The sequence below is a fragment of the Physeter macrocephalus genome, chromosome 21, assembly GCF_002837175.3.
Source record: "Physeter macrocephalus isolate SW-GA chromosome 21, ASM283717v5, whole genome shotgun sequence".
NCBI lineage: Eukaryota > Metazoa > Chordata > Mammalia > Artiodactyla > Physeteridae > Physeter > Physeter macrocephalus.
This window is the reverse complement of record NC_041234.1, coordinates 116,155,819-116,179,945: the sequence shown is the minus strand read 5'-3', so window position 1 is coordinate 116,179,945 and position 24,127 is coordinate 116,155,819. Positions and strand designations below refer to the sequence as shown.

General features: G+C 42.5%; 1 protein-coding gene and 1 long non-coding RNA gene across 15 annotated transcripts in view; one reads left to right on the top strand and one right to left on the bottom strand.

Moving 5' to 3' along the window:
- The window catches only part of FMR1 (fragile X messenger ribonucleoprotein 1), a 37,900-nt gene extending 25,584 nt beyond the window's left edge, over positions 1-12,316 (bottom strand). For 6 of the 14 annotated variants that reach the window (XM_007100951.4, XM_007100954.4, XM_007100956.4 and 3 more), the window contains exons 1-2: positions 12,023-12,180; positions 1,946-1,998 (exon numbers count right to left, since the gene is read on the bottom strand). In XM_007100951.4, coding sequence (XP_007101013.1) covers positions 1,946-1,998; positions 12,023-12,073 — 104 coding nt within the window. In that variant the 5' untranslated portion in view covers positions 12,074-12,180. Of the gene's footprint in view, positions 1-1,945; positions 1,999-12,022 lie in introns of those variants that run through there. The other 8 variants (XM_007100958.4, XM_024117053.2, XM_007100955.4 and 5 more) reach the window with 4 other exon arrangements.
- Positions 12,317-12,746: 430 nt separating this feature from the next.
- Positions 12,747-24,127, top strand: part of LOC102980306 (uncharacterized) — a 223,702-nt gene continuing 212,321 nt past the window's right edge. The window contains exon 1 of the long non-coding RNA XR_447341.4: positions 12,747-12,819. This is a non-coding gene — a long non-coding RNA (uncharacterized lncRNA). The remainder of the gene's footprint in view (positions 12,820-24,127) is intronic.

The following is a 24,127-nucleotide window of genomic DNA, read 5'->3' as shown; positions in this document are numbered from 1 at the left end:
ACTACACAAACACAAGGAAAAAGTTGATCTGTTTCAGATTCCCAGGATGACAGCTAGAAGAGAAACTTGTACACAGCTATGGTACAGGAGACAATTGGGAGGTCCATAGAAAGAATAATTTTAAGTTTATAGTAGAAATCTGATTGAAAACAAATGAGAACTGACCTATCACTGTATAAACAAATACAGATACATTCTTCAATGCAGAGAGGAAATAAGTGTTTGCTTAATACCTTAGAGTAAGGACTATAGGAGAAACTAAAAGAGTAGCAAATAAAGATAACTCTCCCTTTATGGGAAACAGTGTTTACCTAGTGATGGAAGCAAGCAGATAAGAGTATAAGTACAAGAAAAAAAATTACTCTCCAAGTTATCAAAGATTCCTCTGTTAGAGGTGTGATGCTGTTATCTAGTGTATAATGCATGGATAATCATGCAGAGGCAGATTCTGGAACTTTTGGCTCTATGTATTCAGCGAAAGGTATTCTATCATCCAAACTTGTATCTGGGACCAAGACTATTTGTCTAGAGCTGAGAATTGGGCTGGATACTCTAAATCCTTTTATCTGTCTCCCTAAATGCGTTTTAGGCATCCAAGAAAACTACAGTTGACCCTTGAATAACTCGGAGGTTAGGGATGCTGACCCTCTGTGCAGTCAAAAATGCACGGATAACTTATAGTCAGCTCTCCGTAGCCACAGTTCCTCCATATATGTGGTTTGCATCACGGATTTAACCAACCCTGGATCGTGCACTACTGTAGTATTTACTACTGAAAAAAATCCACATATAAGTGGTCCTACGCATTTCAAACTCACGTTGTTCAAGGGTCAACTGTACTTTGTCCTGTTGGCAGCTAAAAGATTCTGCTAACATTCTAATTATAGCATGTCTGGGTCAGATACTGTATTTTAACAGATTTATTGAGCTATAATTCACATAACCATATAAGCATCCACTGAAGTGTATGTACAAGTCAATGGGTTTAAGTACATTCACAGATATGTGCAACCATTACCAGTCAATTTTAGCAAATTTTCATCACTTCAAAAAGAAATCCCATACTCTTTAGCTATGGCTCTCCATCCCCCACCAGCCACTAAGCAACCACTAATTTATTTCTTCTCTCTGTAGATTTGCAATCTGCTTTTGATACACTATTAATTTCTCTTGGTAAATAAAAGCCAAACATTATAATTGTTGACCAGACTTCAGAGTTCAGTAAAATCCTAAGATCATGACCACATCTATACTCTGGTTAGAGTTTATATGTACTTTAGAATCTTGAATGGCTACTCTGAAAATAGCCGTTATTAGCATTAAAAAAATTTAGTCAAGAGACCTGTCTCCCCCAATAAAATGTTAACATCTATACTACTGATCCCTTTGTATAGCTAATGTTCCTAGGCCTCTAAGTATTTTTATTTACTCACCTAGCAGAAGAAAGCAAAAAAGATCAGTTACTGCTATTAATGATTATAAATATATGAAACAGATAAAAATGTTAATGGGCAAACACAATTATTTCCAATAAAATATATCAGATGACTAAAACCATCAGTTTTGGATTTAACATTACAAAACTCACATCGACTTTCCCAGTACCCGTGAATCCATTCATTTTCATCTTTTAACATTTACAAATATTCCTATTCAAACCCTCAGTTACTAATACAGAAGAATCTGGTTTCTTTCTTCACATTCAAGGGGACTGAGATGTAAGGATCAAGATTATACAAAAGGGATCTCTGAGGTCACTAGCAGGAACAGTCATTCCATAGGTTTAATATTGAGTTGTTCACGATCTTCCTGGTCAGTAACATGAAGATCCATTCCTGAAAAACACTCAAACTACACTTGAATTTTTTTAAAATGAGGAGTAAAAGGAAAAATTAGCATAAAATATTAAAGAACCTGAATATTAAAATTATATCAAGACACTTACTTGTTTTCAAATGCCACTGTTATTGAATCTTCATGAACATCTTTTACAAATGCCTATAAGAAAAAAAACCCACCACAGTTAAATTAACTTCTAAGTTTAAACATCATTTTTGTTTTAAGTTACACTTTACAGAGATACCAAACATTTTATGTTTAACAACAGAATGAAGCTTCAAGTGAAAGTTTGTCAGTTTGTGAGGATCACTCATTCATGAATCACATCTATATTTAGATACCTACTATGTGCTAGGCCCTAGGAATACTCATTAGTTAAAATAAAACACAAAGAATCGCTCCAGAGTTCAGCATCTCATAGGACAAAGACAGACAAGTAAATTGAAAATTACAATGCAAAGCTGAAGGTATACTTCAGGCTAGAAGTACTGGAAACTAAGAAACTTGTCCCAGAGCTATATACCAGTCAGTGTAGATCTGTTGTAACCTATCTTTTTCTCCTTAATACAATTTTAGGAGAATACAACAGTAAATAACTAAACATAATCTCAAATCTATATATGCACAAGTACACTAAGCTCTGTTTAAAAACAATGTGCTGCTAATACCACTAAAAAGTCCAATTACCAGAGTTTAATTAAATTCTCAATCTCGCAGGCACTTGGCAAAAAAAAAAAAAAAGTAATATAAAGTACAGAGGTTTAAATCTTTTAAATCTGATGACGCAATTGCTAATAATCTGCAGAAGGACATAACAAAAGTAATAGCTAACTAATTATCAAGAATTCTTTAATCAGCATGCTGTCCGTAATTCTATAAAATTGAGTTTTTAATAGGTGCAGGAAAGGAAGTTTTGTTTTTGTTTTGACAATTAGAGGAGTAGGATAAAGCATAAAGAAACCCAAGGGGCTTTATATCTTAATTCATTTTAAAATGGCTTTAGAGATTTAAGCTTCTTACTCCAATGTGTTCTGTACATGTTTCTGTCCTTTCGTGGTTTCTCCCTGTCTGCAGGATTATGGTCAAACTCCTCTGCCTGAAAAAGGCCCTTTGTGACCTGGCCCCACTGCTCACCTCTCCAGGCTTCATCTTTCACATCCTTGTAGGCTGTGATCCAGCAGTGCTAAACTACTTGGGCCTCTCTGTACATGCTGCTGTTCCTTCTTTCCTATTGTCCTTCCCCTCTTTTCACCTAGCTATCTCCTACTGGTCTTTTACATTTCGGTTCAGATGTCAGCTGCTATGGGAAAACCCAGAAGACTAAGTTAAATTCCATTCTCTACATTCTTATAGCATCTTATGAGTATCCTCACTATAAACTTATCCCACTATAGTCTTTCGCCCATTTTCCTACCAACAGTAAGCTTCCTGAGGGTGGGTGATATAGGCCTTTTATTTACTGTTGAACTTCAGAGCACCTATTAAGGGTTCAATGAATAGTTATTATCATGGATCATTGCCTAAGGGGTTCCTATCCTAGCCTCCGAGGAGAGGTATGTGTGCGGTGGGGTGGTAGTATGTTGGTCAGGAAAGACAAACAGAAGAGGATGAGGTTCCTATCCAACTCAGGGAGCGGAGGATGGAGAGGCACGGCAGGCCTAATGGGCAGCAGGAACAAAGGCTCAGACCGGAGAAACAGCTTGGGGTGTGGTGGAAGTAAATCCTTTGTGGACAAGGAAGCCAAGACAATTCAATGGGGAAAAAGAACACTGTTTTCAACAAATGGTGCTGGGACAACTGGATATCCACATGCAAAAGAATAAATTTTGGCCTAACCTTATACCATACACAGAAATCAACTAAAAATGCATCAGAGACCTAAATGTAAGAGCTAGAACTATACAACTCTTATAAGAAAATACAGTAGTAAATCCTCATGACTTCAGATATTGGGAAGATAACTAGTTCGGATTAAGACCATTCTTTAACTTCTGTATCCTCAGTAACTGGCATAATTTCTGGTATATAGTAGGTGCCCAATAAATGTGTTAAACAAACACATGATGCAATGCAAATCTCTTGGTAAACAAATACATCTTCAAAGGCCAGAGATGAAAGCATTTTTAAAAAACTGAAACTTCCCAAAATATCAAATTAAAACATATCGGTCAAGTATTAAATAGCTGCTCCTAAGAAAACCAATGGCAGTTAAGGCAGGGTCCTGGAAAACATTTACAGTTGACCCTTGAACGACACGGGTTTGAACTGTGAGGATGCACTTACACTCGGATTTTTTCCCAATTAATATAGTAACTACATTTTCATTTTACAGACCTTTAAATTAACTAAGTGTGGGGAAAAGTTTGTGTTCAATTAGAGATCACAGTATGTGGAATCGAAAGAACTAGAGTTTGAGTCCTGATTTTATCCAAACTGTTTCATCTTCCTGCCTTTGGGTGAGTCATTTATCAATTCCTTTGTTTCCGAAGCAAACTGTGGGGGGGGTTGGAACCCCTAACCCCAATGTTCAAGGGTTGACTGTACATGGAAGCCAAACAGAGACACCAAACTTCTGCAATTTTGCTTAAAAGAATAAATGCAAAGCTATCCTAGAAGACAGTTTCCTTGTAAGATCAAGGTGGACTATAATGGAATCTCGGTGTTCTGCGATACTCAAAATGGTTAAATTATTATTTCTAAATTAAGCATGTATGTGTATCTTTATAGTTGCTGGTTTAAAGTGGGGGGAAAATCCACATTTTCTTCCTATCATTTTGATCTTGCTTATTTTTCCTTAGCCATATTTAAATCACACCCATTCTCTACAGAGTATTTCAAGAACTCTAGTTTAATACTGACCATGATATTTTAGAATATACTAGATTTTACAAGGGCGCATGCCCCCAGTGCTCTCAGGGGTTTGTCTATTACTTCAGCAACAGAAAGGCTTGATTTTGAGTGAAAGTTGGAGGAATTCGACGTTTAGTTTTATAAAGTAAGTCCCACAAATTACGGAAAAAGGAAAAACAGACCCCCCCCACCCCAACTTCTCCCTTGTGTTTACATGATGGCGAATAGCAAATTAACAATCTGCCTTTTGAGGGTGGGACTCCTATTAGGAGCTAATCCCTTATTTACGGAAAAATGTCTTTGCTCTGTCTTCCTCCTTGTCTAAAATTTTATGTTTGCGTGTCTAGGCAGTAACTAGTATTAGTTCTTTACTGTATATTATATGCTGAAAATGTTAAGTCCTTTAGTCCGCTAAGAGAACCTTGTTACAGCTGGGTGGAGAACTGCGCTCACTCAATCAGAAAGAATAACAGGGGTTCCCCTGGTGGCACAGTGGTTAAAACTTGTTTTAACCACTTTTAACAAGGGCAGTAGTATTGCTCCTTGTCTAAAACCGTGCTGTTGCTTCACCACAGAAGCTGCTGGTCCTATTATGTACATATTTCTATTTAACTAAGTACAATTAAATAAAATTAAAAATCAGTCTCTGAGTCATACTTGCCACATTTCAAGTGCTCAAAAGCCACACAGGGCTCAGTACCTACTGTAGAGGACAGCGCAGGCAGAGACCACTTCCATCATCACAGAAAGTTCCACTGGATACAGCACTGATTTGAAACATTTACAAATGTTGGGGACTGTTTTCAAATCCACCTGGAAAGCACTCTAAAAGTTAGTCTCATTACTTCATTGCTCTATTTTAATTTTTTTCTATTTGCCAAAAAGTTATTGTACCGTTTAATCACACTCATTCACCACATTTGCCCATTTCCTAAAATTAAACGTCCCTTCAAAGGAGGAAGATCTGCAACTGTTGTGACTATTAAAAACCAAAAAAACCAAAAACCAAAAACCAAAAAAAAAAAAAGCTTCCAAGCTTTCAAAGACACTAAAAGCAATTCCGGATGTAGAGTGTCAAAAATGGTTTGAGTAATCATCACAGCTTACGGCAGCCACCGCCTCAAGTTAATGAGGCTTACCTGTATATGGATGTTGGCGTGACTGTTCCCAAACCAGTCATTTTTCGCCACTGTTTGCATATTATGTGAATACAGAAGGCATGGAATACCTTCTTGTTGCTGCTGTAATAAGGGGAATAAAAGAAACTCATAGGTTGCCTCTGGCTCGCACTCTCGCCAAGGACAAAGGTCTCCTCTGACTCCTGAGGCCTTTTGCTAAAATTCCAACAAAGGTCCCATCTTTCTGCTTCTCATCATACTCTCTCCAATAACCCTCCTTTTCGGCGCTGCCCCTGCCTTACCCCAACACTCATACCCTTCCCTTCCCTGGCCACCCCAGAGCACTATCACCCCACCCACCAACAACTGGGAAAACTATGTTTTGTTGTGCTCTCTACCTATCTACATCAAGCAAAGTTGATGAGGAGATAGGTTCAGGGGATTCCTGAGGGGTTGGATACCAACGAAGGCAACTGAATGGGTTTGAATGAATACAAGAAGGGAACTGCATGGGACTGGATGAGAGCTAGGGCTCTTATAAGGGTCAGTAAACTTAGTGGTTAAGAGTTTTGCTGTGAATGAGAGGTAGGTTCAAAATCTTGGATCTAAGACATAACAGCTGTGGGACTCTCCAAGAAATGGTCTCTGGGCCTCAGATGCCTTGTCTGTGTAAGTAAGGAATGGATACAGGGGAACTAGACTTGCCTCCTAAAGCTGTTGTGAATAATGAAATCACACATGTCTAGTGCCTAGCACCATGGCTGGCACATAGTTGGCACTAAATAAATGAGAGGTAAAGCAGAGAGGGGCATATTTTATAAAAGATGCAGAACCATAAACACTCATGCATCTGAGAAAGTTACATCTCAACGAAAGCACACTTAAAAAAAAGATTTAGGGGCTTCCCTGGTGGCGCAGTGGTTGCGCGTCCGCCTGCCGATGCAGGGGAACCGGGTTCGCGCCCCGGTCTGGGAAGATCCCACATGCCGCAGAGCGGCTGGGCCCGTGAGCCATGGCCGCTGGGCCTGCGCGTCCGGAGCCTGTGGATTTAAAAATTAGGATAGAAAGAGAAAAGGCTGTTTTCTCAAAGATACTAAATACTAAAAGGTTTTTTAGACTTTCAGAAGGAAAAAAAAGTAATGAAAATCTTTGGGGTTTGAGAAAGGTGCTAAAAGTGCAGTTAAAGACAGACACAGTGGGACTTCCCTGGTGGGACAGTGGTTAAGAATCCGCCTGCCAATGCAGGGGACACAGGTTCGATCCCTGGTCCGGGAAGATCCCACATGCCGCGGAGCAACGAAGCCCGTGCGCCACAGCTACTGGGCCTGCGCTCTAGAGCCCACGAACCACAACTGCTGAGCCCGTGTGCCACAACTACTGAAGCCCACACGCCTAGAGCCCATACTCCCCAACAAGAGAAGCCACTGCCATGAGAAGCCCACACACAGCAATGAAGAGTAGAGAAAGCCCGTGTGCAGCAACAAAGACCCAACACACCAAAAATAAATACATAAATGAAAAAAGAAAAAAAAAAGACAGACACAGGCTCCTTATCAGGGGGAATAAACAGAAAATCAAAAAATCATTATGGGATCCCCCACCTGGCAACTGGGCCAAAGAGGCAATCATAAAATCATACTAACCAAAGTGTGTAATGACTAGAGATATCTAAGTCAAACATTATATCACCGGGATTGCTGAAACTAAAAGAAAGTCCGTCCCTATTTGGGTGAACTCTTACTCTCCCACTACACCTCACACCTTAGATTGTACAGAGAAATTTCAATGTAAGCGCCTGACCACCAATGAACACAACTACTACATTATCACTGAAGACAGCACATGTAGTGCAATGATAATTCTCATTAGAGAAAACTTAAAAGCATTGCAAAATATCCCTCCTTAGAAAATCTGTAGGAGATAGACAATAAGGACATATGAAATGTGATAAAATACGATTCAAACCAAGGCTTCACATATAAAGCGAGTTATTGCTTTGCCGCCCTTTGAATGTGGGAACTAACAACGTATGAGAATGAACAACGGGAAGGGAAAAGTACAATAAACTTCATCAACAATTCTTCCAACCACAGTGCATGACTAGGAATACTCGCCTTCACTTGGGCATTCACCACAAATTCTGAGAAAAATGCATCCTTTCTGGTTCACCTTGACGCAAAGACAACACACAGGTACAGAGAGAATAGTATTAAATGAGTTATTAATTTTCCTGTGTGTATGTATTCTAACTTTTGAATGCTTCAGTTCTTATGTGTTCCCAATGTAACAAAAGCAAACTTCGGGCTTCCCTTGTGGCGCAGTGGTTGAGAGTTCGCCTGCCGATGCGGGTAATACGGGTTCGTGCCCCGGTCCGGGAGGATCCCGCGTGCCGCGGAGCGGCTGGGCCCGTGGGCCATGGCCGCTGAGCCTGCGCGTCCGGAGCCTGTGCTCCGCAATGGGAGAGGCCACAACAGTGAGAGGCCCCGCGTACCACAAAAAAAAAAAAAAAAGGCAAACTTCATAGGAGCATTAAAGATTTCTAACTTTATCTTTCATTAACAGGCATTCATATAAAGAATTACAGTGTAATGTGTCAAGGTGCAAGAGTTAATAGAATGGAAGCTGATACATAAGCTGAATACTTTGTGACATCTTTGTATCAATGGTAAAAAATGGTAATATCCTTGCAACTGTACTTACAAAATAACGCTAAGGCATTGTTACAGTAACAAATACAAAGTTACAATGAAATTTACAAAAATGGGTGGGAAATCCAATCCAATTCATTTCTTTAAGCTAAATTTCATCATTTCAGGAAGTCAGATTACCTGATCTCAAAGCCCAGATCTGACCCTTACTAGCTCTGACACTTAGTAATAACTCACTTACCTCATCTCTCTGTACATCTATGTCCTCATCTATAAAATGGGAATAACCATGGTAACTCAGGGTTGTGGGAGGTGATTAAACAAATTAAGAGAGGTAAAGCACCTAGAACCCTGCCTAGCACCTCAAGAGCTCTCAGCACCTGTTAACAGTTAAAATCATGATTGTAGTCAGCTCAGGAAGCACATTCCCATAGTGGGCAGGAATCAGAAAGCCAATTATTATACCACTGAATTTTACATTTAATTAATAATTTGGAGGTTTTCAGAGTGTGTGAGTATGAAGTTGGAAAATGCTCAACTCAAAAGGGGAGTACTGATGCTTCCATAAAGATACTAAACACTAAAAAGGTTATTTAGACTGGGAAGAAAAAAACATGTGGTTGACCTGAACAATTTACTTCCTTGAAGTACAGAAGACGTCAGAGAAAATGTGAAGAAAAGTTTCATTACATGACTTTTTCTAAGTCAAAGAAATACCTAAGCACAATAGTAGTGGCTCTGACAGTTACTAAATCCAACTTTCGAGTTTTTAAGAATAAACACCAGAGGGAAAAATAGAAATGAGCTGTTACAATCTTAGGGTTTAGGTTTCACGGTTCTGGTAATTCTGAATCCTAAGTTTGAGTTAATTTTTTAGAGGAAAAAACCCAACTGTTCCCAGCATATACTCTACCCAGTTTATACTGCAAATTTGGACCATGTGCTCAGAAGATGGAGAACTGTACCTTACAATATGGTGGTTCTGTAAGGCAAGTCAAAGTCTGATTTCAATTATACTGAAGCTGTTTGAGTTGTTTAGTTCTTTAAGCCTTTTCATTCAATCTGATGAACCCAGGTTCCTAATTTTTTCATAAATGTAACATTTCTCCATAATGGTTTTTTTTTTTTTTTTTTTTTTCTGTGGTACGCGGGCCTCTCACCGCTGTGGCCTCTTCCGTTGCGGAGCACAGGCTCCGGACGCGCAGGCTCAGCGGCCACGGCTCGCGGGCCCAGCCGTTCCATGGCCTGTGGGATTTAACCGGACCGGGGCACGAACCCGTGTCCCCTGCATCGGCAGGCGGACTCTCAACCACTGCGCCACCAGGGAAGCCCAGTTCATTTCTTATTCATCTTTATTTCCCATCTTTTCTGCCCATCCCACTGGACGAGTAACTCAGTTTACTTTTGCTTTACTTTTATAACTCACATCAATATTGAGCCTTATAAGAATTTAAACCTTTTTCATTACAGAAACTATTTTTCTACCAATACAGACCATTTGAGGTTTTCTTAAAAACAAAACCTTAACTAAATAAACATAACAGCAATTTCTCTGCACACGTTTGTTCATGTTTAATATTTCCCCTCAAGGAACTAAGGGACAACCCATTCCTTTTATTCACCTTCAAATTAAGCAACTTCGTTAAAAAACAAAATTAGGGGGGGATTAAGAGCAGAGATAGAGGGCCTTTCTTATATTCCAATCAGTTTGCAAGCAAAATCACAGAAGCAAATCACAGGTTGCTCGAAGAGAACAATACATCCTTCAAGACCACGATGTACTACTTGCCCTCTGTAGCAAGCAAACTCCACTAAAAGACAGTTAAGAGTGGCATCTAATCTAAGCTAATATCACAGCTCTATTAGAATACCGCTCAACCATTAGCCCCTGCTCATATTTATTATAGTTAGTGACCCAAATCTAGTGAGCAAAACTACCAATCTAGGAAGCAGAACAATTCTACACAAACTAACCAGAATTATGGATCACTGAAAAAAATGCAACCAGAATTGTGACTGCAGAGTCAACTGAAACAATTTTATATTGGTGAGACTGTTAAGAACATAAATGCTGGGTTATTTTTTCCTCCTTTTACAGCTAAAAGTTTTATCATTTTGCTAAAAGTATGGAACAGTTGACATACTTTACTCACTCATTAAATATATTGATCTCCAAATATCTCCATAAAATTGGTAAACACATATATAGTTAAGTCAATGTTTATTTTCCTATATATCTCGTTTGAAACGTTTATGTAATCCTATATAGATTTAAGAATTGCATTTGGACAATGGCAATATTTAATTCCCATACTTCCTTCTATATGCACCTTCTGTTGCCAAGATACTCTAGTAAGGTGGGACATTACTTACAGAAGTTATAGAGAGACGTTCAAGAGGAAATGAGAACTTATAGACTGCTAGATCTACGGCAAGTATGGACCAAGAGACGCACTACCGACATATGAAAATATTTTTAAGCCTTCTTTTGAAAATGTAAGATGTTAGTAAGATCTGCAATGGAGTAACTTAAAAAAAGAAAAGCCCGCAGCAAAACCATGCATGCCTATTTAAAACCTCAACAATACAGGTCACTGCAACATTACACAGAGGAGAAAGTCAAGCCCTTGGAGCACAGAACAATTATTTCCACTCACTCAAAAAAAAAATTCCCCAATAATGATATACTCTTAGTTAATTTCCTGAAGTTTCATGGCATATATCCAGGCCTTTGGAGGGTTAATTTTTTTTCTTAAGCAGCAGAGTTGCCAATGTTTTTAGACGCTGAAGCATCTGTATTCCTGAATTCGCCCACATTTATAACAAGGGAGGAGGGGCCACGAATATTCAAGATTACCAACTTCTTTAAACCATTACTCGGATATGTCTGGGTCTTCCTGAAACTTTTGAATCTAAAATCTTTTCTGAAATCCACAAAGAAAGGTCACTAATAATCAGTTGCCATTGTGATTTGGTACCGACTACAGCTTCTTACTACTCTTTCTTCACACCGCTCGCCCAGAACAGTGGAGCTCTCCGAAGTCCCAATGCTGGACAGGAAAAGAGAAGCCCAAGGAGATCGCAAACCCTCTTTGCAAGGCAGGAGGCGGCTTGACGGAAGCGCCCCCCGCTCCTCGGCAACTACCCACACGTCAGGCCCGGATCCCACTGGGAGAGGATATTTAAGAAAACAGAAATAAGCCGTCACCGTCACTTCGCGCGGATACCGGCCCTTCCCGCCCGGATCTCCTACCTGCCGTCGGCCCTCGCCCATCCCCAGCTCTCCCTGCCGGGGCTCGGCCCCCGAAAGGGCACCCTCTTTTCCTTGCCCGCTTCTCATTCCGACAGGCGCCGGGGCCTCATACAGGAGAGGCAGCGGGGCTCAAGGGGCTTCCTACAGGCCCGAAGTCCGGTCCTTCCCTCCCTCCCAAACAACATCCCGCCGAGCGCGCCCTGGCCCCGGGCGCGGCGTTCGGGAAGAGGGCCCCAGGCCTGCCTCCGGCCGAGGCTAAGAAGAAAAGGGAGGGAAAGAAGGGCGAAGATGGGGCCTGCCCTGGAGTCAAGTACCTTGTAGAAAGCGCCATTGGAGCCCCGCACTTCCACCACCAGCTCCTCCATCTTCTCGTCCGCCCTGCTCGCTCCGGGAGCCCGCCCCTGAGAGGTGGGCTGCGGGCGATCGAGGCCCAGCCGCCGCTGCCGCCGCGCTGCTGCACGCCCCCCGGCAGCGGCGCCGCAGTCACCGCCGCCGCCTGCGCTCGCCGTCGGCTCACCGCCCGCTCCGAGGCTGCCCCTCACCGGAAGTGAAACCGAAACGGAGCGGAGCGCCTGACTGAGGCCGAAAGCTCCGGCCGCTCCGCGTGTAAACAGTGAAACCGCGTCACATGACCGACGCCGCCTCTTCCCCCAAGGGTTCGGCCCCTCGGCCCCGCCCTCCTTCCCCTCGCGGGCCCAGGAGCGCGCGCCTGCGCGCTGCTGGGGACGGGCCGGGGGGCCGGGCCCAACGTAAGGCGCGCGGGCTCGGCGTGCGCGGGCTCGGCGGCGGGCGGGAAGGCGGGAAGGGCGGAGACAGGTCGCACCGCTTCGCGTCGCCTGGCGAGGACCAGAGCGCCCATTCCTTTAGCGGGGGCAAGTCGAGGCGTGGGAAAGGGCCTCCCGTAGCAAACTAGTGTGTTCACTTATCCAAGTCCGGGCTGGCTTGGGTTGGAGGTGTTTTGTTTTTTTTTTAAAGTGGGGCAGAGCCTAATTGAGCTGGAGGTGGAGTAGGGGACAAGAATGAAGGTGAAGAATTAGATTGAAGAAGACTTTGAACTAGTGACAGTGGCAACCGCGGTGACTCAGGTTTGTGTGACCCTTAGAGGCTGAAGGTGAGAGTAACGCCCTTCCTCAAGAGATTTTGGGCCGTCCTGTGGATGCATTTTGTGTCCTCGGAGGGGCAGTGGAGTGTGTCAGGACCTCTGGAAGTGTTAGTCCTTCCACAGACCCAGCACTGACCCACATACTTCCCTTCCCTCGATTCAGTTTCATACTTTTACTTGACATATGTAAAAAAGAAAATGTGTTAAACACTTGTTAATTTCTTTACAGTTTATTTCCCTACTATTTCACGCCTACTGTATGCCCACCCTGCACCAGATGCGACCTGTGAACAAGGGCCCGTGCACCTGTTTTCTTGCAGCTCTTTCCCTTTACCCTCCATAGTAGAGCAAAGCCCAGTTCTTTCTCATTCCTGCTTCTGCATCCTGCTTGTATCCACCTTGACCTAGGTTTCCTTTGGAAGGCTTGTATTCAGCTGAGAAGTTTATTGAGCCCCTACCATATGCCAGACACCGTGCTGAGCGCTAGTGAGACATTGGTCAGAGCTGGGAAATGACTCCAGCTGGAATGTGGCCAGTGAGAGTTAACTGGCAGCACTGAGTTGGTGGAGGCGGGTTGAACCGCCCCAGGCAGGTGCCCCAGAATGCGAGGCATCCTTGGGCCTCCAGTTCCCTTCCCACCCCACTCCAAGCCAGAGCAGCAGCATTGCTGCTGGTGGAACTCCAGCATGAAAGCCTCAGATCAAGGGCCACATTCCTTGAGGCCATGGTAAACAGGGATGCAAAGATTCCAATGAGGCTGAAAGAGAATCTCACCAGTTGGCTGCATGGAAGCAGAGCAGAGCATGAGCTTTAACCCCAATGTATTAAAGGGGACAGATTGATTAGAATGGTTATACCTTCCATAGGGTGTTGTTCAAATCTTCAAATATTGCCAGCTCTTCATAACCACTACAAGCTGCACTAAACCTGGTGGTGTTCCCTGAACTGCTGATGCACTTTCATGCCTTCATGACTCCCCATGCTTCTTGGCCCCCTGAAATATTCTTCTCGTTAGGGTTATTGGCTGGATTCCCATTAGCTTGTTATTTGTATCTCAGGTGCAGAGAGTTAACTTTGCTCCTCAGTTCTCAGCACATTGTCATCATCAGTCCCTGCAAGGCCCCTCTCTTATTTATATTATTTTACATTGTTTAAATTATTTGTCCTCGTCTTTCTCAATACCTACTCTCATTCTTCTTCTAGACACAAGCTGCAATATGTTTGATATAGATCCTTGATCATTTAAGACATGCGGTGTTTTGTGTACGCCTTTTACATTTACAAAGATGGTACTGGACTGTAAATCTCTATTTCCCACTGTTTTCACTCAACACTGCGTTGTGAGCTATATCCACATTGCTGTGATTTCCCTAGCGATGGGCGTCTAGGTTACTGCCAACTCCCTGATGTCACACTGTGGTGAAAATCCTTGTGAATGCCTTTACAAACCTTTGCAAGAATTTCTTTTGTGCTCTTAAAGAACTTTGTACACACCTCCTGCTTCCTCACCATACCGCTTGGCATATAGCAGGGACTCGGTAAATGCTGAATACCTCACCCATGATGCTTAATGTGCTAGCATCACTTATTTATATTCCTGTTTTCCTCGTTGGACTATTAGTTCCTTACGGGCAGGAAAGACGTCTTATTTATCTTTGTGTCCCTGGCACATTCAAAGTGGTTGATTTTAGGAAATGTTGGATGAGTGAATGCATGCCTATCCTCACTGCCTGTATGTACTATGATTTAGTCTTGCCCACTTAACTCTGAGTCTCAGCTCAGCTGAATTCAGACACAGGCTCGGCCCCGCTCATGAGCTTGTTCCTCCCACATTCTTCTCTCTCTCTCTCTCTCACTGGCAACCCCTTCTTCAGGGTGGTTGCTCAGGCCTAAAACTGGGTCATTTTGACCTTCTCTTTCTCTCACACGTTGAATCCATCAACAAATCCTTGCAGAGTCCACAATCTATTTCTCACCACTTGTGCTGCTAAAACCATGGTCCAAGTCCCTATCCTCTTTTACCTGGATTATTGGAACAATTTCACTGGTTTCCCTGCACCACTCTGTCTATTCTCAACACGGAGACAGACCCTATTCAGGTGTCAATCAAGTCACTCTGCTATTCAAAACCTTCCAATTGTACCCTAAATGCCTCAGGGTAAAGGCCAAAGTCCTTATTAATTCTGGCCTCAGTGCCCTTCACCCACTGGCCTCTGTTATCTCCTTGATCTCACCTTCTACCTCCTCCCTTCACTCCATTCCAACCATACTGGCTTCTTTGCTGTTTCTTGAAAACAGCAGGTAAGTTCTGTCTGTCTCCTATCACTAGAATATAAGCTCAGTGAGAACAGAGATTTTTGTTTCTTTTATTCACTGCTTGTCCCCAGTGCCTACCACAGTGTTTGGAACATAGCAGGTGCCTACTGATTTATGAAATGAATGAATAAATGAATGAATATGTGCTGAGGATGCAGCTTGGGTCAAATCTGTTCCCGTGCTTATACTTATCCGATATTGGAATGATGCTTCAGCACCTCTAGACTTGCCTTGGCCCCTAGCTTCCATTAAATTGTTGCCTGTTGTCTTTGCATTGATTTATTCTGTGTTATTTCCTGCTCCTTCGAAATTTGAGCCTTTGAATCTTTTTCATGCCTCAATCCCAACTAAAATGCCCTTTGCCCTTTCCAAATCTAGAAATCCTATGGACCCGCTTGGAGCCAGCTAAAGCCTCACTTCTTTCATGACACATTCTCTGACAGTCTCACTTCACTTTGACGTCTCCTTTGAACTAGATATTAGAAAAAAAATAAATAATAGTCTTTATGTTTTAGAACAGTTTTAGATTTACAGGAATATCAAGCAGATAGTAGAGAGTTTGCATATCAGTTCCCTGACATCTCCCTCCCAGTTTCCTCTGTTGTTCACATCTTGCATTAATGTGGTTTATTTGCTATCATTGATGAGCCAAATTGATATATTTTATTAGCCAAAGTCCATACATTAGTTTACATTAAGGTTCACTCTTTGTGTTGTATAGTGTATGGGTTTTGACAAATGCATAATGTCATGCACCCCCCATTATAGTATCATATAGAATAGTTCCACCACCCTAAAAATTCCCTGGGCTCCACCTATTTATTCATCAGCTCGACCCCCTAACCCTAGGCAACCACTGATCTTTTTACTGTCTCCATAGATTTGCCTTTTCCAGAATGTCATAGAGTTGGAATCATCCAGTATGGGGCCTTTTCACATTGGTTTTTTTCACTTAGCGATAGCATTTAAGGTTCCTCCATGTCTTTTCATGGTTTGATAGCTCATTTCTTGTTAGGGAAGAATAATATTCTATTGTCTGGATGTATCACAGCTTATTTATCCATTCGCCTACGGAAAGACATCTTGATTGCTTCCAAGTTCTGGCAATTATGCATAGAGCTGCTATAAGCATCCATGTGCAGGTTTTTGTATGGACGTAGGTGTTCACCTCATATGGGTAAATACCTAGGAGTGTGATTGCTGGATCCCATGGTAAGAGTATGTTTAGTTTTGTAAGAAACCACCAAACTGTCTTCCACAGTGGCTGGACCATTTTGCATTCCCACCAGCGATGAATGAGAGCTCCTGTTGCTCCACATCCTTGCCAGCCCAACCCAACTTTTTGTTTGTTTTTTTGTTTGCCGTACGCGGGCCTCTCACTGTTGTGGCCTCTCCCGTTGCGGAGCACAGGCTCCGGACGCGCAGGCTCAGCGGCCGCGGCTCACGGGCCCAGCCGCTCCGCGGCACGTGGGATCTTCCCGGACCGGGGCACGAACCCGCGTCCCCTGCCTCGGCAGGCGGACTCTCAATCACTGCGCCACCAGGGAAGCCCCCGACCCAACTTTTGGTGCTGTCAGTGTTCTGGATGTTGGCCATTCTAACAGGTGTGCAGTGGCATCTTATTGTTGTTTTAATTCGCAATTCCCTAATGACTTATGATGCTGAGCATCTTTTCATATGCTTATTGCCATCTGTATGTATTCTTTGAGAAGGTCTCTGTTCAGATCATTTGCCCATTTTTAAATTGGGTTGTTTTCTTATTGGTGAGTATTAATAGTCCTTTGTATATTTTGGATACCAGCTCTTTATCAGATTGTGTTTTGCAAATATTTTCTCCCAGTCTGTGGCTTGTCTTTTCATACACCTAACAGTCTTTTACAGAGTAGAGGTTTTTAATTAAAAAGTCCAACTTAATCAATTTTTTTCTTTCATGGATCATGAAAGTCATCACCAAACCTAAGTTCACCTAGATCTTCTCCCTTGTCATCTTCCAGAAGTTTATAGTTTTGTGTTTTACATTTTCGTCTGTGATCCATTTTGAGTTAATTTTTGTGAAATGTATAACGTCTGTGTCTAGGCTTATTTATTTTTATATGCATAAAATAAAATACATATGGATGTCTAATCATTCTTAGATCTTCTTTGATTTCTGTCTTCAAGGTTTTGTAGTGTTCCTCATATAGGTATTGTACATATTTTGTAAGATTTATGCCTAAGTGTCTCATTTTTTTTGGTGCTCCTGTAAGTGATGTTGTATTTTTAATTTCAAATTCCAATTGTTCATTGCTGGTATATAAATCTCCCTCTAACCACTGCTTTTGCTGTATCCCATAAATTTTGATAAATTGTATTTTTTAAATTTAGTTCAAAATATTTCAAAATTTCTCTTGAAACGTCTCCTTTTACTCATGTGTTATTTAGAGGTGTGTTGTTTAATCTCCAAATATTTGGGGATTTCCCAATTATCTTTCTGTTGTTGATTTCTAGTTTAATTCCATTGTGGTCTGAGAGAAGACATTGTATGATTTCTACTATTTCAAATTTGTTATGGTATGTTTTATGGACCATTCTTGGTGAATGTTCCATGTGAACTTGAGAAGAATGTGTATCCTATTGTTGGCTGAAATAGTCTATAGCTGTCAATTAGATCAAGTAGATTGATGGATCTGTTCAGTTCAACTATATCCTTACTGATTTTCTGCCTGCTCAATCTATCAGTTACTGACAGAAGGGTGTTGGAATCTCCAAATATAACAATGGATCTATTTCTCCTTGTAGATCTGTCAGCTTTTGCCTCACATATGTTGACACTCTTGTTGGCTGCGTATACATTAAGAAATTTTATGTCTTCTTGGAGAATTGACTTCTTTATCATTATGTAATGCTCTTCTTTATCTCTGATAATGTTCCTTGCTCTGAAGCCTGCTTTATCGGAAATTAACATAGATAATCCAGCTTTCCTTTGATTCGTGTTAGCATGGTATATATCTCTTCACCCCTTTACTTTTAATCTAGTTGTGTCTTTTATTTATTTATTTATTTATTTTTGGCTGTGTTGGGTGTTAGTTGCAGCACCCGGGATCTTTTCCTTGTGGCGCATGGGCTCTTTGTTGCGATGCACGGGCTTCTTTCTAGTTGTGGCGTGTGGGCTCCAGAGCGCATGGGCTCAGTAGTTGTGGCTCACGGGCTCTCTAGTTGTGGCATGCAGGCTCAGTAGTTGCGGCGCGTGGGCTTAGTTGCCCCTTGGCATATGGGATCTTAGTTCCGTGACCAGGGCCCAAACCCGTGTCCCCTGCGTTGGAAGGCGGATTCTTAACCACTGGACCACCAGGGAAGTCCCCCTAGCTGTGTCATTATATTTAAAGTGAGTTTTTTTTTAAACAATGTATAGTTGTATCTTCTTTTTAAATCCACTTTGTCAGTCTCCATCTTTTAATTCATGTATTTAGACCATTCGCATTTAAAGTGATTATTCATATAGTTGCATTAATATACCATTTTGTAACTCTTCTATTCATTGCACTTGTTCTTTTTTAATCTTCCTCTATTTTTCTGTCTTCTCTGGCTTTAATTGAGCAATTTATATGATTGTATGTTTTCTCCTCTCTTAGGATATCAGTTTACTTCTTTTAAAAAATTTTAGTGGTTTCCCTAGAATTTGCAATATATATTTACAGCTAATTTAAGTTTATTTTCAAATAACACTATACTGCTTTATGTGTAGTGCAGGTACCTTATTAAAGAGTATTCCCATTCACTTCTGTCTCTCCTGCCATTTAATTTCACTTATCCATAAACCACAATCACCAATGCATTGTTGCTATTAGTGATTTGAAAAGATAGGTCTATTAGATAGATCAATTAAGATGAAGAAAAAATTATCTTCATTTATCCCTTCTCAAAACTCTTCCTTTTTTTTTTTTTTTTTTTTCTGTGGTACGCGGGCCTCTCACCGTTGTGGCCTCTCCCGTTGCAGAGCGCAGGCTCCGGACGCGCAGGCTCAGCGGCTATGGCTCACGGGCCCAGCCGTTCCATGGCCTGTGGGATTTAACCGGACCGGGGCACGAACCCGTGTCCCCTGCATCGGCAGGCGGACTCTCAACCACTGCGCCACCAGGGAAGCCCAGTTCATTTCTTATTCATCTTTATTTCCCATCTTTTCTGCCCATCCCACTGGACGAGTAACTCAGTTTACTTTTGCTTTACTTTTATAACTCACATCAATATTGAGCCTTATAAGAATTTAAACCTTTTTCATTACAGAAACTATTTTTCGCGCCACCAGGGAAGCCCAACTCTTCCTTTCTTTATGGAGATTTGAGTTTCTGACCTGTGTCATTTTCCTTCTGTCTGAAGAACTTTTAACTTTTTTTAAAACATTTCTCTCAATCTTTGGCTGAAAAGGTCTTTATTTCTTCATCACCTTTGAAGGATAATTTCACTGGATACGGGATACTAGTTTTTCCCCCCTCTTTCAACACTTTAAATATTTTGCTTCATTCTTCTTGCTTGCGTGGTTTCTCATGAGTCCCTGGGCTATGATCTTCAGAAGCACTTCTTAGCTTTTTTTTTCTCCCTTTAGGTGACACAGAAAGGTTAGAGGGGACTACACTGGCTCATAGCTCCTCCCCCAGGTTAGGAAGGGCTCTGGTAAGGTAATTTCCCTTGGAGGGCAGGCCTTTGTTGTGGAGAACACTGGGTGTATTTCAAAATGGTTGTGCTTTCCATCCTCCTGCACACAACAGGGAATTTTTCTCTGAACTTCACTCTGAGAACCTGGAGGGGGGGTGGTACCTGAAGGCAAAACCCATGAAAATGTAGGCCTTCCCCCAAGATTCGTCCCCCAGGAGTTTTCAACTCTTCAGCTAGTTCACACTCAGCCTCAAGCAATTCATCAAAACCAGCATTTAAGTATTCCTCCCAATAATTGGCTCCAGTGGCTTCTGCCTCAGGTAATCAGATCTCTGTTGTGATTATCTATATTCACCTCTCTCCACATTTGGGGCTGGCAGTTTGCCCTGTGACCTCCATTCTCTGGGTCTAAGAAAAGTCATTGCTTTTCTGTTGGCTCAATGTTTTTCTGGTTGTAAGGCTGGGAGTGGTAACTTCTAAGCTCTCTACACTTCAGAGCTTGATGTTAAACGTTTGGGTTGGAATTTCTCTTGTAGCTTGGGGTTCAGTGTCAGGACTCGTGTTCATAGCTGAAACATCACCAATAAGCCTGCACAAGTGGAAGTACTAATGCTCAAGGTCAGTTCAAGTGTCTACTTTATTATGAGATAATCACATTATTTTCTCTTTATCCTTTAAGAACAATAAGCATGCGGTCTGTGGCAGCCACTGGGTTGGTTAATTCTACTTCCATTCCCAGCCTCATTCTCCCCTGCCTGCCTCTACCCTAGAGGCTGGAAAACCTAAATGTGCACGTTTCCAGCCCCCCTGCAGCTAGAGTGGCCACGTGACATATTTCTTTGCGAATAAGATGTAAACATAAGTTTTTTGGGAAGTTCCTGGGGAAGCTGATGTTGCCTCCTCCTCTGTAATGCCTGCCTCGGTTGTGGATGTGATGCCTAGGGAAACCTAGGGAAGCCATGAAGGGCTAGCCAAGAGAATCACAGTGGTATCAGTGAACCACTGCCAGCAGCCACCTACCACCAGACTTCTTGTGTGAGAAAAAGAAACCTCTATTTGATTAAGCTTTCCTAAGGTGGCTTTTCTATAACCTGCAGCCATATGCACTTGCAAGTGATGGAGCACCTAACCTATATGGAATCTGAGATACAAAACCAAGAAATCAGTCTAATAGGTAACCGCCAGGAAAAGCAGGAGTAAGTTTGGCTCCAATGAAAGAGTGATACCCTGTTCAAAGAATGAAAGGAAGGATTAATGTTGAAATACTGAGGACTAGAGCTTTGCTGATTGCCATTTGTCATATACATACGTTACATGAGATGTGGGGGGAAGGTTGATTCTGTGTGAGTTCAGTGCCAGTGACCAGTAGCAGGAGAAGAAGGCAATCTTCATGGGGGGGGGGCGGTTGTAGCAGTGTCCCAGTGCTGCACACGGGGAACCAATCAAAGGACAGATTGCTCAAGTTTTCTGAATTCCAAAGAGGAGGCTCTTTGTTAGCCAGTCTTCTTGGGCAAGTTACTTGATCTCTGTTCAGTTTCCTTTTGTAAAATGGGGATAATAAATAGAATGCAGCTCATTGGGGGCATTTTGAGCATCAAATGAGATAATCTGTGTAAAGAGCTTAACCAGTGTCGACAGACAATGTGTTGTATCAACGATGTTAAGACTGGATTGTGGGTCTCTGCTCGCTTTTGCCATCGCCAGCCACAGACTCACAAACTCCACGTCGCTCTGCAGAGCAGCATACGTGACTGGCTTATCCTCCTGACATCAACAGAGCACTCCAAGAAGGGCTTTTAATACCAGGGCAGAGAAATGTTTCTAAGCTACAGTGGACCTTGGTTTGATCATTCATTTGGGCTCGATGAGCTGCCACAGTCAAGTGAACTTTCACCTGAAAGGCAGTAAGCAAAGTCCTTCAGAAGTGTGAATTTGTTTAGTAAGAGTCGTGTTTAGAGTCCTGCCGGGAACTAAGTTTGGAGGTTCATATGTCCTTTTTGAAATGTGGAATATTGTCTATCTCAAATCTCCTGGCATTTTTCTCATCCTCTTGATTTCTCAGAGATGATTTAAAGTGGTGACTGAGGGTCACTGTCTACTGCAGTACTGGGTCAGTGCGTGTTGCAAGCGTGGCTTTGTTTATCAGTATGATTACATTAGATTACATATCACTTAAACCTGACAAATATTGACCTAATTAAAGGGTTTTATTTTTATTTTATTTATTATCACATGTAGTAAAAAGTCTGGAGACAGGCTGTGTGGAACTGATACAGGAGCTCTTTCTGCTTCGCCCTTACTGTCCTTGATGTCCCCATGCTTGCAAGTTGACTGCTCCTCCTCCAGGCCTTGAGATCACATTTTATGCAGGGAAAAGAGAGAAGAGTAGAGGGCACCAGGCATATGCCAGCTGCTCGTTTTTTTCCTTTTTTTTTAAATAAGAAAAATAATAGCTTTCTCAGAAGCCCCATCTAGTACACTTCTGCTTACATCTCATGGGCCAGCAGGTTGTTGCCTGGCCACACAGAGCTGCAAGGAAGCCTGAAGCTTGCCATTTTTTAGCCAGACACATTGCTGCGGTAAACAAAAAACTGGGTTTCTTTTGGAAGAGGAAGATGTGAGTGGTGTTGGGTATGTAGCTAGCAGTGAGTGCCGCACTTGGCGTCCGCAGTGTTGACGGTGGAACGGTAATAGCTGGGGAAACCCTGGCTCGCAGTTGCAACTAGTCAACCAAGCAGAGGGTGTGTGTAAAGTGCAGAGATTTTTGTTCCTGGCCTCCATGAAAAGGTTGCCTGTTTTGAAGGAGTAGAGGAAAGCCCAACCTCAGAAATATAATCTGTGATTGTTATATTATAAAGCAACACTCTAGAGCTTTCTTGCTCCTTTCTTTTTGACAAACCTGCCTTTTCAGAATTAATGGGAAGAAATATTTTCCATAACCTTTAGTATCTAGGCGGAGCAGGGCTCAGACTCTTCGTAGAACTGACATGAAGATACTTAAACCATTTAAAATTTAAAGGGACAGGGAAAGACTGAGGGATGTTAACAGACAAGAGGAGATTAAAAAGACATGGTGACAGGGCTTCCCTGGTGGCGCAGTGGTTGCGCGTCCGCCTGCCGATGCAGGGGAACCGGGTTCGCGCCCCGGTCTGGGAGGATCCCACGTGCCGCGGAGCGGCTGGGCCCGTGGGCCGTGGCCGCTGATCCTCTTGATTTCTCAGAGATGATTTAAAGTGGTGACTGAGGGTCACTGTCTACTGCAGTACTGGGTCAGTGCGTGTTGCAAGCGTGGCTTTGTTTATCAGTATGATTACATTAGATTACATATCACTTAAACCTGACAAATATTGACCTAATTAAAGGGTTTTATTTTTATTTTATTTATTATCACATGTAGTAAAAAGTCTGGAGACAGGCTGTGTGGAACTGATACAGGAGCTCTTTCTGCTTCGCCCTTACTGTCCTTGATGTCCCCATGCTTGCAAGTTGACTGCTCCTCCTCCAGGCCTTGAGATCACATTTTATGCAGGGAAAAGAGAGAAGAGTAAGGGCACCAAGGCATATGCCAGCTGCTCGTTTTTTTCCTTTTTTTTTAAATAAGAAAAATAATAGCTTTCTCAGAAGCCCCATCTAGTACACTTCTGCTTACATCTCATGGGCCAGCAGGTTGTTGCCTGGCCACACAGAGCTGCAAGGAAGCCTGAAGCTTGCCATTTTTTAGCCAGACACATTGCTGCGGTAAACAAAAAACTGGGTTTCTTTTGGAAGAGGAAGATGTGAGTGGTGTTGGGTATGTAGCTAGCAGTGAGTGCCGCACTTGGCGTCCGCAGTGTTGACGGTGGAACGGTAATAGCTGGGGAAACCCTGGCTCGCAGTTGCAACTAGTCAACCAAGCAGAGGGTGTGTGTAAAGTGCAGAGATTTTTGTTCCTGGCCTCCATGAAAAGGTTGCCTGTTTTGAAGGAGTAGAGGAAAGCCCAACCTCAGAAATATAATCTGTGATTGTTATATTATAAAGCAACACTCTAGAGCTTTCTTGCTCCTTTCTTTTTGACAAACCTGCCTTTTCAGAATTAATGGGAAGAAATATTTTCCATAACCTTTAGTATCTAGGCGGAGCAGGGCTCAGACTCTTCGTAGAACTGACATGAAGATACTTAAACCATTTAAAATTTAAAGGGACAGGGAAAGACTGAGGGATGTTAACAGACAAGAGGAGATTAAAAAGACATGGTGACAGGGCTTCCCTGGTGGCGCAGTGGTTGCGCGTCCGCCTGCCGATGCAGGGGAACCGGGTTCGCGCCCCGGTCTGGGAGGATCCCACGTGCCGCGGAGCGGCTGGGCCCGTGGGCCGTGGCCGCTGGGCCTGC